The 15,654-nt window shown below is 36.2% G+C and overlaps 1 protein-coding gene across 2 annotated transcripts; it reads left to right on the top strand.

Annotated features, from left to right (window-relative positions):
• The first annotated feature begins 1,252 nt into the window (after positions 1–1,252).
• On the top strand, positions 1,253–15,042 carry usp16 (ubiquitin specific peptidase 16). 2 transcript variants are annotated; one of them, XM_052110389.1, is made up of 17 exons: positions 1,253–1,372; positions 1,719–1,801; positions 1,893–2,071; positions 2,545–2,648; positions 2,734–2,849; positions 5,090–5,298; positions 5,394–5,492; positions 5,589–5,719; positions 7,351–7,438; positions 7,641–7,722; positions 7,914–8,059; positions 9,036–9,209; positions 9,521–10,193; positions 12,080–12,174; positions 13,411–13,497; positions 13,674–13,821; positions 14,253–15,042. In XM_052110389.1, the coding sequence occupies exons 2-17, from the start codon at positions 1,741–1,743 to the stop codon at positions 14,372–14,374; spliced, it is 2,514 nt and encodes an 837-aa protein (XP_051966349.1). In that variant the 5' UTR covers positions 1,253–1,372; positions 1,719–1,740; the 3' UTR covers positions 14,375–15,042. The 2 variants fall into 2 exon arrangements, with proteins under 2 accessions (XP_051966349.1, XP_051966348.1); XM_052110388.1 differs by having other exon boundaries at positions 14,250–15,042.
• The last annotated feature ends 612 nt before the right edge of the window (positions 15,043–15,654 follow it).

Genomic DNA, 15,654 nt, shown 5'->3' with positions numbered 1-15,654 from the left:
ACCTTTCTTCCATCGTGCTTTGGAGCTCACACTGATGAGGGCTCAGGCGAAGCACAAAGAGGGTGCCCTGAGCACCCTGAGCACTCATATGTCAAATGGGACACTCTGTAGTCTTGTGGAGTATGTGGCCACAAGTCCACAACAAGTGTGCCATTTGGGACAGGGCCTAAAAGTCTTAATGTAGTGGTCTGCCAAAATAAAAGCCAGAGGGTTTTAAGATAAGAAATTAAATTAAATCTATTACTATTGTGAAATAAATTCGAACATTTAATTATTATTATAAATATTATTATTGTTTAGAAATTACAGTAATATTTAAGTTAACTGTGTTCCAAAAATTGACTATGATTGAAGAGTGCAATCACTTTGATATATATATATATATATATATATATATATATATATATATATATATATATATATATATATATATATATATATATATACTTGGAGTGCAGCGTTTAGTGGATGTCAGTAATTTTCTGACGTTTATTTTAATTAACTGACAAATTATTTACTTAAAATATGCAAGGTAAAGTCTGCTACAACAGATGTGTTTTTTTAAATTTTTTTATTAAGCTTCAAACAAACAAAGTCAATGTACAGTCAAAACTACAATAATACATATATAAAGAGAAACCAATACAACCAGGGGATAGGCTAAACTATGTAAATATATTGAAGGACTCACATATATAAACAGTTACAGACGTATATATATATATATATATATATATATATATATATATATATATATATATATATATATATATATATATATATATATATTTTTTTTTTTTTTTTATTAAGCAAACATCAAACATATTACAACAAAATGGCATTCAATTTACAATCAGCTTAAATTTAACATGGGCTGACACACAAAAATATTAATATAATAAAAGACAAAAAATAAATAAATAAATAAACAATAAAATAAAATAAAATAAATAACAAAAAATAAATACAAATTACAACATCATATGAAGTCACCAGGGTACTAAAAAAATAATAGTTTTATAACAAATTATATTCTTCTATATTAAATTGTATCTAACAAAATCACAGCTTTTTTATTTTTAAAGGGTTTTTAGGTATTGAACCAGATAATTCTTGAAAACTCGTTTAAAAAAAAATCGACCTTTATGTAATGTTACAGACGTATGTGTTGAGGTTTGTGATTCCGCAGGCGCGTCATCAAGTCTTCAGCAGACTTTTATTTTGAAGTTTATTTTAGCGTTTTAGAACGTCACCCGGAAATCCACAGCGCAGTTGGATGACATGCTTTACAGTACATTTTTTATTCAGTTATTTTCACTACAGAATATTTGATTACGAATCTTTTTATGGATGTATTAAAGAGCGCATAATTGTAAGTGATTTTGCTGGCTTCTTAAATTGACTAAAATGTTTTTTCTTTGTCACATTTCTGATTTAAAATAGCCGTTTTTGCAGGTCATCTTCATTTAGAATGCCAAATATAACACAATAATTGCTGGGTACTGGTCTGGGTATCCCTTTAAACTCGTCTTAAACTGAAGTTATGGTTATTGTTTATCGTACAAAATTATTATCATAATTTTTTATTATTTTTATTTTTTTTCCCATCACATTCAGTCCGTCTTTGTCATTGAGTCTTTATAATAAAAGTACAATAAGGTAATATTATGATCGTCTTTGCCGTTAATATGCACGTGATATTTTAAACCCCCATCCAGGTGTTTGTTATAACAGACCAGAATGGGTAAAAAGAAGGGAAAAGATAGAAGTCCCAGAGGAGACAGTAACACTGACATAGCAGGTATGTGTATGACAGCTTGTCCTGTATAATTCAATGCTTGCAGTAAATAATTGTTAAACCTAACACATGATTTCATCTGTTGCTTTGTAAGGGATTTCCTGCACTCACATCCGTAAAGGAATAGACCAAAGCTTACTGAAGAAAGCTGGTTTGAATGAACACTGGAGTTTGTGTCAGGACTGTGAACCAGAGAAAGCAGATGAGATATCAGAAGATGACATTCATAAAGAAAGTCCTGCCATGTGGATGTGTCTGAAATGTGGCCACAGAGTGAGTGATCAGATTGGCTGTTTGGAATGGAATACTTGCTTAGTGAATGTGTTCCATCTGATTATGATCTAATATTTAAAATGAATAAATTAGGTGAAACTGTAGACATTATTCCACAATAACTGTTTCAATCATTAGTATGCTATTAGTATTATCACATGATACATGACCTCATGTTGCTTTGTTTAATTGAGCAAGTGGAGTTCAGTTATTATCTTGGAAGTAACTCTTTTTATTTAGCTTTTATTTTCTAACAACATTTTTGAAATAATAATAGCAAATAGAAATAATAATAATATGTCTTACATTTTGGCAGTCCAATTAAATGAGTGAAAATATAGCTGTTAAATATGACAGCTGTAATTACTGCATTCGTTACACTGGAAATGGATATAAATGTGGGATACAGTATTCCGCACAATAATTTCCCTTTTATACATTTTGGCGAATTTGCATGTGATGATCTTTGTCAGGGTTGTGGGAGATCTTCGGAGAATCAACATGCGATCAAACACTACGAGACCCCACGATCTGACCCGCACTGTTTAGTGCTGAGTCTGGACGTCTGGAGTGTCTGGTAGGCGACACACACACATCTTACTGAAATATGTCAGGGTTTGTGTATTGAGATCTCTGACTCTCTGCTCTGGTGTGTCACAAAGGTGTTATATCTGTGATGAAGAAGTTCAGTATTCCAGCACGGGGCAGCTGGCACAGCTGGTAACAAACATTAGAAAACAAGCTCTGGCAGATCCCGGCAAGAAAACCACCAACAGGAGTGAGTGGCACTTTTAGTTTTTGCAATTACTTCTGCCTTTGCATTTGTTCTCACAGTTTTAGAGTTTTTAAAATCAAGTCCAGTCGTATACGGTACTATCAGTAGTGGTTCATCAGCCAATACTGATGTTCGAGAAAGCACTCGCTGGATATAGTGCCATTTTAAATGTGATATGCTTTATTTATAGCAAATGAGATGGGTCAAACTAGTTTTTGTATTTATGTTTATGTTAATGGTGTTAAGATAAATTCACTCTGCTGTCGAGTTGTTCCAAACACTTCTGTTAATTGCTTCTCAATTGATGTACTGCTATTCTCAATATTGGCGAGGGATGCACTACAATAAAATGTTTTGTTTTACAAAGAATTTCAGGAATTTTAATGGAAATTCAACCACTCTCCGCATTATTTGCTGTAGCTTGTGATATTGAATCATTTCTGCACTTTTTCTGCATAAACCGTGAATCTGAGGTAATCGGATCTCCACGTCTGACAGCAGAAAAACAAATGCTTGAAAAGTTTAATGCAGTCTAGACATGCAATTCTATTATCTCCACATAGGGTTGCCAACTTTCCCATATTAGCCGGGACATCCTGTATTTGTGCCATCTATGATGACGTCCCATACAGGGTGCCTATTGTCCTTGTCCTTGGACCACGGATGCCGCATGTACAGCTAGCATTAGAGGATCTGCTCTAAATGGTCCGAGGTGTGGGTTCTTTTGGAGTGCTCACATAATGCACTGTTGCACTGGAAAATGAGACCCAAAAACATGGTTTTCATGTCATATATTTGCTTAAAATTTGTCAAATATAATTCGAATCGAGGGTGCTCAGTAATTGCCGTTATCTCAAGTAATCACGGTTAGATGATCACAATCAGGCGATGTAATAAACGCGGTCTAATTCTTAAAGAGTGCACCTAGTATGGTTTTTCAAATATTACCTTTCATGTAGTGTGTTATATAGCTGTTTGTGAATGTGAAAAATTCTGCAAAGTTTGAAAAATCAAAGTGCCTGACAAATGGAGTTATTGTCTCCCATAATTTGGTAACAAAAAACAGCTTTGACCCGCCCTCAAACACAACAGACTGGGACATCTGACCAATCAGAGCAGAGTAGGCTCTCTGAAAGGAGGAGTTTACAATGAACGCTTTATGGTGCGTTCACATACAACTCGAAGAAAGTTTTCGCCTCGCATTGCTCACGCTAGTTTGACCGCTGGTTTATAAATTTGTGTTTAAACTCACGAGTATTCCTCCTTCTCTTCTGGAAAAGGACAGGAGGAGGGGCTTCTACGACTTGGTTCATAGTAAAGTACAACCAATAGCTAGAATCAAGTACACGCGTATATTTTCAGAACTTACCAGGTAGTCCAACTTTCTCGCTCAATTTCCTCCAAGCGATGTCTTTATTTGCGCGGTCTCTGTACATGTATGACATTGTGTCATACAACTCCGGGTGCCCACACAACGCTACAACCATTTTTTCATCCATTTTTCCAGATTTCTTCTGAAACTATGTCAATATGTCAGTGACATCCGGACAATCTCAATGAAGATAAGCTTTCGTGACAATGTATCATGCGAATTTCTCGCTCGAGTTGAAAAATTTCTACTCGCGCGAATGAATCGATTTCGTGTGTTCGAGTGGCGTCATTCAACGCAAATTCTCATCTTTGCCTTGACTTTGTGTGTAATAGCGCCACGCGAAATGCTCGCTTCGCATTGTATGTGAACGCACCATAAGAATGGATCATTTTACGAGTCGTTTTTGACTCTGGGGGAAAAAAGGTAATGCTGCAATTTAAATTATGAGCAAATTAAAGTGTTTTTGACATTGGATGCATGAAAATCTATTGTATGAGACCTTTAAAACATGTTTAAAGACCATAATAGGTGCTCTTTTATACATGTGTAATTTTAGTTTATATTTTTATTGTAGTCTACTATTATAACCATTCCAAAGTTCACTTGCAGTGTCTGAGGCAGACAATTTTTAACTCGTATTAGTCATATCATGGATGCCACCTCTTAAATGTGTGGTGTTTTTGTGTATATTTATTGCTTTTTCCCTTGATATCTGCATATTCAGTTATTATTCACTAAACAATTTTTTTTTTAACTTTTCACTGCGAAACAACGCAAAAACAATGACGCAAATGGCATCGCAATTTTGGAAAATTAAGAAATTAAATACTGGTGGGACCAAAATTGAAAAATATGCATACTTGCTCTACAGAGAGTAAGAAGGAAGAGAGTGTATTGGAGAATTCTGCTGAGCAGACACTGGAAGAAGAAAAAGGGAACAAAGAGAACCAAAAGACCAACTCAAAACACGACGACAGTCCCAAAAAGTTTAAACCAGCCACTACAGAGGGTTCTGGTGTCGTGTCTGTCAAGGGTCTCAGTAATCTGGGCAACACCTGTTTCTTCAATGCAGTTGTGCAGGTAAGAAAACCATAAACGCAAGAGTCCAAAACACTGGAGCTATTGAAAAAAGTCTACAAATATGTGATGTTTTTCTTTCTCGGTCTGAATGGCAGAATTTATCGCAGACGCAACTTTTGAGACATTTGTTGAACCAGATTACAGATGAGGAGAGCCACCGTCTCGCCATCACACCTGCACTGTCCTCTGACCTGGTACTGGTGCCATCACAAGACTCTCAGTGAATTCCTCTCGGTCTCCTTTTCTTAAATTAAAGGGGGAAAATGACTTTGATCACATTACATTTTCAGGAGCCTCTTCAGATCCAGCTGGAAAGGCCCAGGTCTCTCACACTGGCTATGTGTGAGCTGCTGAATGAAATCCAGGAGACCAAGAAAGGTGTCGTGACCCCTAAAGAACTCTTCACGCAAGTGTGTACAAAGTAAGTATCTGCACAAAATTGTGTTCTCATGGTAGATGCCCCATATAACAAGAGGAAGTCTGTGTGTTTTATCACTGAAAACTTTAGTTTAGTTTAGCCTATATAACAATGTATAGTTTATAGTGTTTATATTGTAATACACTGTAGATGATTGTAAGAGTACATTTTTGTTCCCCATATGTGATTGTGGTTGAGCTAGGAGACAAAAAAAAGAGTCCCCATTGTATTTAAATGTAATTAATTAGATAAAAGTCCTGTGTTACACACACAATCTTTATATATATATATATATATATATATATATATATTTGGGCTGTCGCTTTAACACGTTAATTCAGTGCGATTAATTTGATTAAAAATAACGTGTTAAAAAAATGCTGATATGCCCTTGGACCGTAATATGGAAGATTCCTAAGAAATTCAAGCTTGTAGTACCACCTGTTTACTCCAGAGGGCAGTAAGTGAAACTTCAGCTGTGTGGCAATGCGCAGTTTATACAGTGAAGAAAAACAACCAGACAGCAGACACACAACACAAACATGCGTTACGTTCTTGCGTTCAAAACACTTGATGGAAGGCAAATCCGAACTAAGGGATCTCAAAATATGTTCTAAGTATTAAACTATATTTAACTTGACACAGTGACCTAAAATTTGTATGTTTATGATCCGATGCACCCGAGACGCTACACAAGCATGTCTGACGCAGCTGTTCATTGACGGGTCCTTAAACAAGCCCTCATAATAAATCTCCAACTGATTGACAAATTCACTTGTGTAATGGATTGCTGTGAACTGTGAGCCAATGATTGACTTATGATCAATAATATGATAGTAAACAATACATTGTATTCTAAAGCCGCTTTTTGTATTGACTTATCAATGATGAACTCTTCTACTACAGGAATGTAATGCATTTTAATTATCTGAATATTTTTTTAGTTAATTTTTATATATATATATATATATATATATATATATATATTATTTTTATTTTTATTTTTTTTTATCAACCAATTTGGACATTTTCACTTAGGGGTGTACTCACTTTTGTTGCCAGCGGTTTAGACATTAATGGCTGTGTGTTGAGTTATTTTGAGGGGACAGCAAATTTACAGTGTTATACAAGCTGTACACTCACTACTTTACATTGTAGCAAAGTGTAATTTCTTCAGTGTTGTCACATGAAAAGATATAATCAAATATTTACAAAAATGTGAGGGGTGTACTCACTTTTGTGAGATACTATATAGGCTTCACTCTCTCTTGGTCTCTGTGTGTGCGCGCGCAAAACAGCTCTTTCAATGCAAACATAACTACCGGTAGTAACAAACAAAAGTACTTTTAAAAAGTATTTTGTATATTAGTGAGTTTTTATTCCAATTAAACTGGATGTTAAAAACTATTTTTGTTCCTTATAGTTCCTTGTGGTTTGTGGATTATAATAAAAATGTGTGTTAAATAATCCTTTGCTGTCTGTTGGAGCTATGGTTTAGCACATAGCGGTTTAGCACATAGCGGTTTAGCCTGTCCTAATCCCATTCTCCCCATTGTTCCCTGTTATCTCTACTGTCACAATCAAAATATAAGATGGAAAAATATATATTTATACTGTGCTTATGTTGTTTACAGAGCGGCACGGTTTAAAGGCTTTCAGCAGCAGGACAGCCAGGAGTTGCTGCGATACCTTCTGGATGGCATGAGGGCGGAGGAAGTGAAAGTATGCACTTCTAACAGTAAATTAAAACATGTATACAAAATAATTTAACAGACCAGATTAAATGTGTATTATGGACTTTCACAGCTGTCTTCTTGTTTTTTGAGGAAACCCTGTAAGGAATCTCTTATGGCATATTTATACTCTGAAACTCATCTGAGACAATCCTAAACAAACAGTGATTTTTAGTTCATGTATCTTTCAGAGAGTAAATTTAGGAATTTTGGATGCTTTGAAAAACGCTGGCAAAATCTTGGAAGCTGAGCAGGCGAAGAAGGTTATAAAAGGTACATTTTTGTTGAATGATAATGAATGCATAAGGACTATTGCAGAATGTTTGGAAAAAAGAATCTAGATATCTGCTGCCTTCATATAGCTGTAATGCTTTGTCAAACTTCTAAATCACTTGTTAATAATAACAGGAGGCTTTGTATTGCGGAAATTAAATCTATGACTTTAACTTACCTTCTTTCACCAGAGTATGAGAAAAATGGTGCACCAAAGAACTTTGTGGACCAGGTGTTTGGTGGAGAGATGACCAGCACGGTGATGTGTAAAGAGTGCAGAACTTTGTCTCTAGTGACTGAGATTTTTTTGGATCTTTCACTTCCTGTAGCTGATGAGGTAAACCTCTTTCTGTCGTAAGCATGTATAAATATTAAAATATTAAAGGGGTTATGAAATGCAATTTTTTTTTAAATAATTGTATTATCTTCACTGAGGTCCACGGATAATGTCGATTAATGTTTTGGCACAAAAACTGTCATAGTTTAGTAATAAATGATCATTTTCCACCCTGTCTCTGGCCCTTTGTCTGAAATGCTTGGTTTTGGCCTCAGCGTCTCCTTTAAACTTCAATGTTAACGCCCACTTTCTGATTGGCTAACATCATGCAGCCCCTCAAATTCAGCCATATTTTAAACTCAATCGAAAAAGAGTTAATAAGCTCTCCACAACATTATAAAACTAAATTTCTGGGTTTACACCCAACCCACATTCAACACATTGCATCTGAATGTTTTAAGCTTCACTCAAGCACATCAGCACCATAGCTATCAAACAGTCATGACATTTGAAATATTCACGAATTAAACTGTTTACTCGTGATTTTGCTGAATGAAGCTGAACGGAGTCTCCTTTTCTGAATTGTAACTTGACACGGCGTATTTTAAAAGTGGAGTGATAAACATGGCAACGGTTACAGATGTCTGTCTAATGCATGTTATATGCACAAAACATTTCAAAATGGTCCAAATGGGTCCCTTTTTTTGTTAAAGAATAGTTTCATAATACTAGGCCTGTCTCTCTTCCTCTCTGTTTACGATATGAGTGCCTGTGGGCGGGGCCAAGGGTGCGATGATGCATGTTGTGGGACGTGTAAATGCAACTGCGCAATGTCTCATGACGTCACAAACACAGTTTTGAAGTTTTGCTTTTTTGTATTTAATATGATGCTTCACATTACTTTTTTTTTTTTTTATCCATCACACACTTTGGTACATTTTTGTGCTAACAAAATGTTCTTAATTTGCCACAAACTTAGTGCTGTAAAGTACCAGCATGGTCTGGGGTGGAAAACTGATTTGACGGTCTCCTTCAGTCTTACAGGAAGAAGAATCAGAAGAAAGTCGTCCAGCATTGCAGCAGCGTCAATGAGGATAGTGACGAGGCCAATACGACTTCTCTGGTCAATGGGAGTGAAGACATGCCAACTGGAGCAGGAAGCAAGTACCAGCAGAAGAAAGCCAAGAAACAGGCCAAAAAACAAGCCAAGGTAAAGATACAAATATTTCAGGTTAAATAAAACATAACGAAACTATAAGTTCATCTGCCTAGAAAAGTAGTCCCACTGCAAAAGGATGATTTAGACTTAAATAACAAACAATTGAACGGCACATTTATGCTTTAAACACTCTTAAAGCAGAGTTATGCACCCATTAGAAGTACTGCACGTGTTTTTCCTCTGGCTTAACAAACAGAGAAATTAGTCAAAGTTATATTGTATTGGAAAGACTATAAGTACGAATAATTATGTCTTATGCTTTAATTATATTATTTACTACTTAAATACTTTTCTTTCCATAGAATCAGAAACGACAGCAGAAACTGGGCAGTAAGGTCACTCTGGATGCCCTGACCAATCAGAACGCAGCCAGCAGCACAGATCCAGCGGACGTTCCTGTTCAGAGTGTGTTAGCGAATGGGAGCGCTGATGTAGAAACAGGCGGAAAAACCCAAGAGGATTTGAGCCAATCATCCACTTCGAACACTTCAGCAGAGGAACACGAGAAACCGCCCACACTCTCACAAAAAGATGACAATGATGAGGAACCTGAAGAAGAACCTGCAACTTCAGGCAACAACCGCTTTACTGCTTTATCAGAAGACCAAGACTATGAAGATATGTCTGTGGAAGGAGAAAAAGGGGAGGAAGTGAACGAAGTGGAGGGTGGTGTTGCAGAGGATCGGTTAGTTGAAGAACTGAATACCTTGTCACTAAATGCAACTTCAGAAGGATATCAAAGTGAGACGGAGAATGGAGATGATGCCTTGGAGGATGCTAAGGAATACACAGTGATCAATCGGGATCCTGAGCTTGCGTTTAAATCGATGGCCACCAGGTCGGCGCCAGAGAAGCAGGAGTGCTCGGTGGAGTCCTGTCTATACCAGTTCACTGAGGTGGAACATCTTGCCGAGAAAAACAGGCTGATGTGTGTAACCTGTACAAAACAACAGACTGGACCTAACACCTCAACCGGTAATATTATCGCCTTATGCACTTTTTTTTTTTTTAAATCAGTATTAAATCTCGGATAGTCCAGTTAGCTGTTTTTTGTGCATGCTTGGCCAAAAAAATTGGCATTCCGCCTTGTGTCAGTTCCAAAATCTACCGAAAGCCTAATATCAACAGATAATGTGTGTCTTCTGCTTTCAAATATATTTTGTTGAAGATTGTGTAACATAAGCATTGATAAACATACACTATACATTAGTATTATATCCGCCACTCTTTTCTCTAGATATCTGTATTGGCAAAACCATATCGGTCGACCACTACTTAAAGGTGCACTCAGTATTTTTTCATGCATCTATACAAATATATAGGCTGCATAGTGGTCTGAATGCAGCATCATTTAAATGCAAACATTTTCAATTACCAATGCCATTTTAGAAAATCACTATTCCCAGTCAGCCATGATTAATCTATGAATGAAAGTGTCCAATTACAGGGCAGTTACTGAGATTAAGGGAGTAGTATTTAGGTGGTCATGTGATCATAACATGTCAGCCCCCATGAGGAGACCCTCTCCATGTAGAATGAAACTGTTCCTTTGATGTTACTGATATGATTGGAGTGTCCATGTCACCAGGCTGGTGAGTGGTCATGATTTTATATATATATATATATGTGTGTGAAAAAGTATTTGACCCTTTTCTGATTTCTATTTTTGTGTTTTTTTTTCTAAATTGTTTTAGATTTTCAAATGAGATATTACATAAAATAAAGTCAACCTGAGTAAACACAATTTCAAATATGTATTTTTTTTTATTGAAGCAAAAAAGTTATCCAGCACCTATATCACCCAAGTGAAAAAAAAACTGCCCCTTTAACTTAATGGCTGGCTGTGCCACCTTTAGCAGCAACATCTGCAACCAAGCAGTTCCACTTTTGACTCATCAGTCCACAGAACATTCTCCCAAATCTTTGAGGATCATCAAGGTGTGTTTTGGCAAAATTCAGTCGAGCCTTGATGTTCTTCTGGGTTAGCAGTGGTTTTGGCCAGTATCTTTCTGATAGTGACCTTTATTGATGCGAGAGAGGTCTGCAGTTCCTTGGATGTTGTCCTTGGCTTTTTTGTGACTTCCTGGATGAGTCATCACTGTGCTCTTGGAGGAATTTTGGAAGGTTGGCCACTTCTGGGAAGCCTACTGTGCCAAGTGTTCTCCATTTGGAGATAATGGCTCTCACTTTGGTTTTTTGGAGTCCCAGCACCTTTGAAATAGCTTTGTAAACCTTCCCAAACTGATGTATTTCAATCACCTTTTTCCTCATCATTTCTGGAATTTCTTTCGACCTTGGCATAGTGTGCTACAAGGCGAGACCTTTTAGCCAACGTCATGCTGCTGAAAAAGTTCTATTTAGGTGTTGATTTGATTGAACAGGGCTGGCAATAGGCCTGGGTGTGTCTAGTCCAGCTGAACCCCATTATGAATACAGTTCCATAGATTTGGGGATTTAGGGGGGAAATACTTTTTCATACCCAGGCCCAGTTGGTATTGGATAATTGTTTTGCTTCAATAAATAACATTTCTCATTTAAAAAAAATGTATTTTTTGTTTACTCAAATTGCCTTTGTTTTATATTAGATTTTGTTTGAAATTTTAAAACAATTTAGTATGAGATATCCACAAATCAGGATGGGGCAAATACTTTTTCACAGCACTGTATACAGTACATATGTTTCAAAATTAGAGTGCACCTTTAATACCAGTTTTAAATAGGGCCATTTTTCTTTTGAAACAGGAAACTTGAGATTTTGCATGTTATGATTAAACCCTCATTGTAAAAGCGTGATTCTCTAGACAGTCACATCGCAGCCGAAATGAAACTAAAAGCTTAAAACTAATTTTTCATTTATTCAGGTTGTAAGAAAGCAGTTTACAGGGATGCACTAAAGCAGATGCTGATCTCCTCTCCTCCACCAGTGCTTACTCTTCACCTGAAAAGATTCCAACAGGTAAAACACCTGGACCATCTTCTCACAGTCCTCATCACCTGCCCCATACAAAATCTGCACCTGCAAAAACTTCCGTAGATTTTCCCATCTTTCACAAAGTTGAATCCCCTGCTTCATGCACGCTTATGAAATATTCTGGTTAATTTGATTATGCTTTCTCAGCTCTGTTTAACACATTTTACAGGTTTTTAAATTAATCACAGAATATGCAGAAAACAAAAAAGTCCACACACTTAATTTTGTCGATTTCGTGTGATTTAATTATATAAAAAAATAACATGTTAAAAATATTAATGCAATTAATGAAGAAGTAATGTTCTTACCATCGGACCAATTTAAGCTTGATGTACCACCTTGATGCTGTAGTGGGCAATCAGCGCTCCGTCTGTACTGTACAGGCAACCCGTTTCGTCACACCAAAAAGCATGCAGCACAGCCTTCCACAGATGCACTTTTGTACTCAAAGACAGCTTGACTGAGCACAACCGAATGCAGGAGTTTTTATACTACGTTCAACTTGACACAGCATGCATAAAACAACACTCGTGTGACTAGAGGCACTGAACACTAGTGAGACGCAACCAAGGGAAGACAAAAAGCATCCATCTGTCACATACATGAATTAACAAGTAAATTAGAAAGGCCAGTTCTGTCATGGGATGCTCTCTGCTTTACTTGTCTGCTTCCACAATATATGTATTTGATATAATGTATTTAAGTCATCGGAATTATTTTATTTATTATATATTATATTTATAGTTATTTTAATAATAATGGTGCTTAACTATCTTAGATAATAAGACCCAGTTGCTTATACCATCTTTATTTGTGGCCCTTTCATAGTAAATATTGACATGCAGTAGAGGTAGACCGATATATCGGTTTTACCGATTTATTGGTGCCGAAAGTTGCTTTATGGAAGTATCGGTTGCCAACACTTTTTTTTTCATAATTTCATTGTTTCCATATAAGAGTCCTTGGTGTGTTTCGGGCTTGTTTATACTTAAAAGTCCCGCATTATGCATAATAAAAGTCCTGGTTATTATTGAGGTTTTGGTTGAACAATAAACTGCATCTAGGATTTGATTTATTTTGGACTCATTGTATGCACCCGTCATAGTAAGGAAAGAATACACATTTTTTCAGTCAACCTCTTATATGTGACTAATTGTTTAATTGATTGACAGCTGTAGTTTTTACCTTTTTTTTATAACTTATTTGCCTGTTCTTCTCTAGGTTGCATATAGTGTTTGTAAGGTGAATCGACACGTTCAGTTCCCTCAAATACTTGATTTGGCGCCATTCTGCTCCTTAAACTGCAAGGTGAGCAAATCATCTTTCCTAATCATTCCTCCATCTATTCCTCCTCCTAATCTTTCCGACCTAACCATTTCACACCATCAATTCTTAATGTATTTTTCGTCCATTTATTAATGGAATATTGAAGTGATTCTGAAGTGAGTAATAACAGTAACCCATCCATGCAATTGTGTTTTTAGGGTGTAAAAGAAGGCGAGACACAAGTGCTGTACAGCCTTTATGGTATAGTGGAACATAGTGGCACAATGCGCTCTGGACACTACACAGCATATGTCAAATCACGACCTTCCACACAGAACTTTCTAGAAAACGGATCTACTGCTATTTGTGAGTATCAGTGTTGTCTAAAATGCTATGACTTATCTTAGCCATGGCCTGTGGTTTGGTACATGTGCTATGACAAATTCAACCTTGGTGCTCATGTGGGTGGCCCAGGTTTGAGTTTGGCTTGCAACTGGCTCACTGTTTGCTTTCATTATTTGGAAAAGAGCAGTGAATAGTCTTCGGTACGTCTCCTTTTGTGTTACACGGAAGAAAAAATGTCAGACACATTTGGAATGACATGAAGGCTGATCAATAGATGATAGCAGAGTATTTGTTTTTGGGTGAACCTTCCTTTAAGTGTCACAAAGATTATGACGCACGGCCCACATTGTGACTTTAGCATTTTTATAGTCTGATAGTGTTTGCAGGAAACAAAGTGAGCCCGTGTTTGTGATGTTAATCATTATTAATTTACAGTCGTCTTCTCTTAGCAGGTAACGGTGAGGCCAGTAAAGGATCCTGGTTCCACATAAGCGACAGCAGCGTCCAACAGGTTACAGAGGCCAAAGTGCAGAGTTCTCAAGCCTACCTCCTGTTCTACGAGAGGATCTCATAACACATGTTAAGAAATCATGTTCAAAACAAAGGGCTGCTAATGCAAAAATCCAATTCTGCTGCTGGGAAATCATGTCATCATTGACATTTACCCACCTCTCATGTTGTTCCAAATCCATATGTCTTTTTCTTCCGTGGAACACAACATGAGGGTAAGTAAATGATGACAGAATACATATTTTGGGGGTGAACTATCCCTTAAAAAAAAGACACTGCTAATGAATTGTAAACTTGAATTGAAGTTTTTTGTATGAGCATCATCTTTTATCATTGAGTTGTCCTCTGTTGTCATCCTGTTCCTATGAAACAGTTTTAATACTTTCAAACAAGATCCAGAACTTACATGATGATTATTTGTTTTTCCTTTCATTAATTTGCCAAGTGGTGCATTGTTGTTGAGTGGTGTGACAAAGGTTTGGTTTGTTTTTGGTTTGTCTCATACAGCATTCCTCATACAGGTATGTCAGAGTATCCAGCACAATCTTACAGACTTTAACTGTGTTACCAAGGCTGACCGCTATTTTGGGTTAATCTCATGAAGTAATGTCTTTATGAAATTTCTTCAACTCATATTTCACCCCAAAATGAAAATAAAGTGTGTGTGTGTGTGTGTGTGTGTGTGTGTGTGTGTGTGTGTGTGTGTGTGTGTGTGTGTGTGTGTGTGTGTGTAACAAGAAATACTACCATTTGTTCTTTACCAACGAACTTTAAAAGTCTTGATCAAATATCAATGGTTATACATTTTCAATGGTCCTAATAACAGTTTTCATTTTCTTTAAGCAAAATATTATTTCTTAAAAATAATATTTTTTTTATTATTGTGAAATATGACCAGGTCATCATGTCTTTACAGTTTCCATGAGATTCATCCTTTTTAAAATTAAGCAATCTTTTTTTTTTTTTTTTTTCAGAAATATATAATTTGGAACATTTATATATTGCAATAAACACCTTCCTGTTATCAATAACATTGAAACATGTTTGTGTGGTAAGAAGTTTCCTCTTATTGAAGTTACATTTGTTCCTGTTTTGTAAACTCACCAAGTAGCATTTTTTTTTTATTATTACTATTATAATTTTTTTTTTTAGCAATTACTATTGCTAAAAAAATAGCATACATAAATGCCTCCTAAAACTTTTAGGACGCTAAACTTGCCCAAAACAAGAGTCCTTGCAACAAGATTAAAACAAAGATTGTGTGTCACTACTACTAGCAAGTAACATTTTACTATGCAATACAAAATCCTTCCTCCTGAGGGCGCTTGATGGCTCAGTAAGCCG

Source organism: Xyrauchen texanus, chromosome 38, assembly GCF_025860055.1.
Source record: "Xyrauchen texanus isolate HMW12.3.18 chromosome 38, RBS_HiC_50CHRs, whole genome shotgun sequence".
Taxonomy (NCBI): domain Eukaryota; kingdom Metazoa; phylum Chordata; class Actinopteri; order Cypriniformes; family Catostomidae; genus Xyrauchen; species Xyrauchen texanus.
Note: the sequence above shows the minus strand (reverse complement) of the source record. Positions and strands in the feature narration are given on the sequence as shown.

Coding starts and splice junctions, on each gene's coding strand:
- usp16 (XM_052110388.1), top strand. CDS start 1,741: ATGGGTAAAAAGAAGGGAAAAGATAGAAGTCCCAGAGGAGACAGTAAC. Junction 2,072..2,544: donor GTCTGAAATGTGGCCACAGA/GTGAGTGATCAG, acceptor GATCTTTGTCAG/GGTTGTGGGAGATCTTCGGA. Junction 10,194..12,079: donor TGGACCTAACACCTCAACCG/GTAATATTATCG, acceptor TCATTTATTCAG/GTTGTAAGAAAGCAGTTTAC.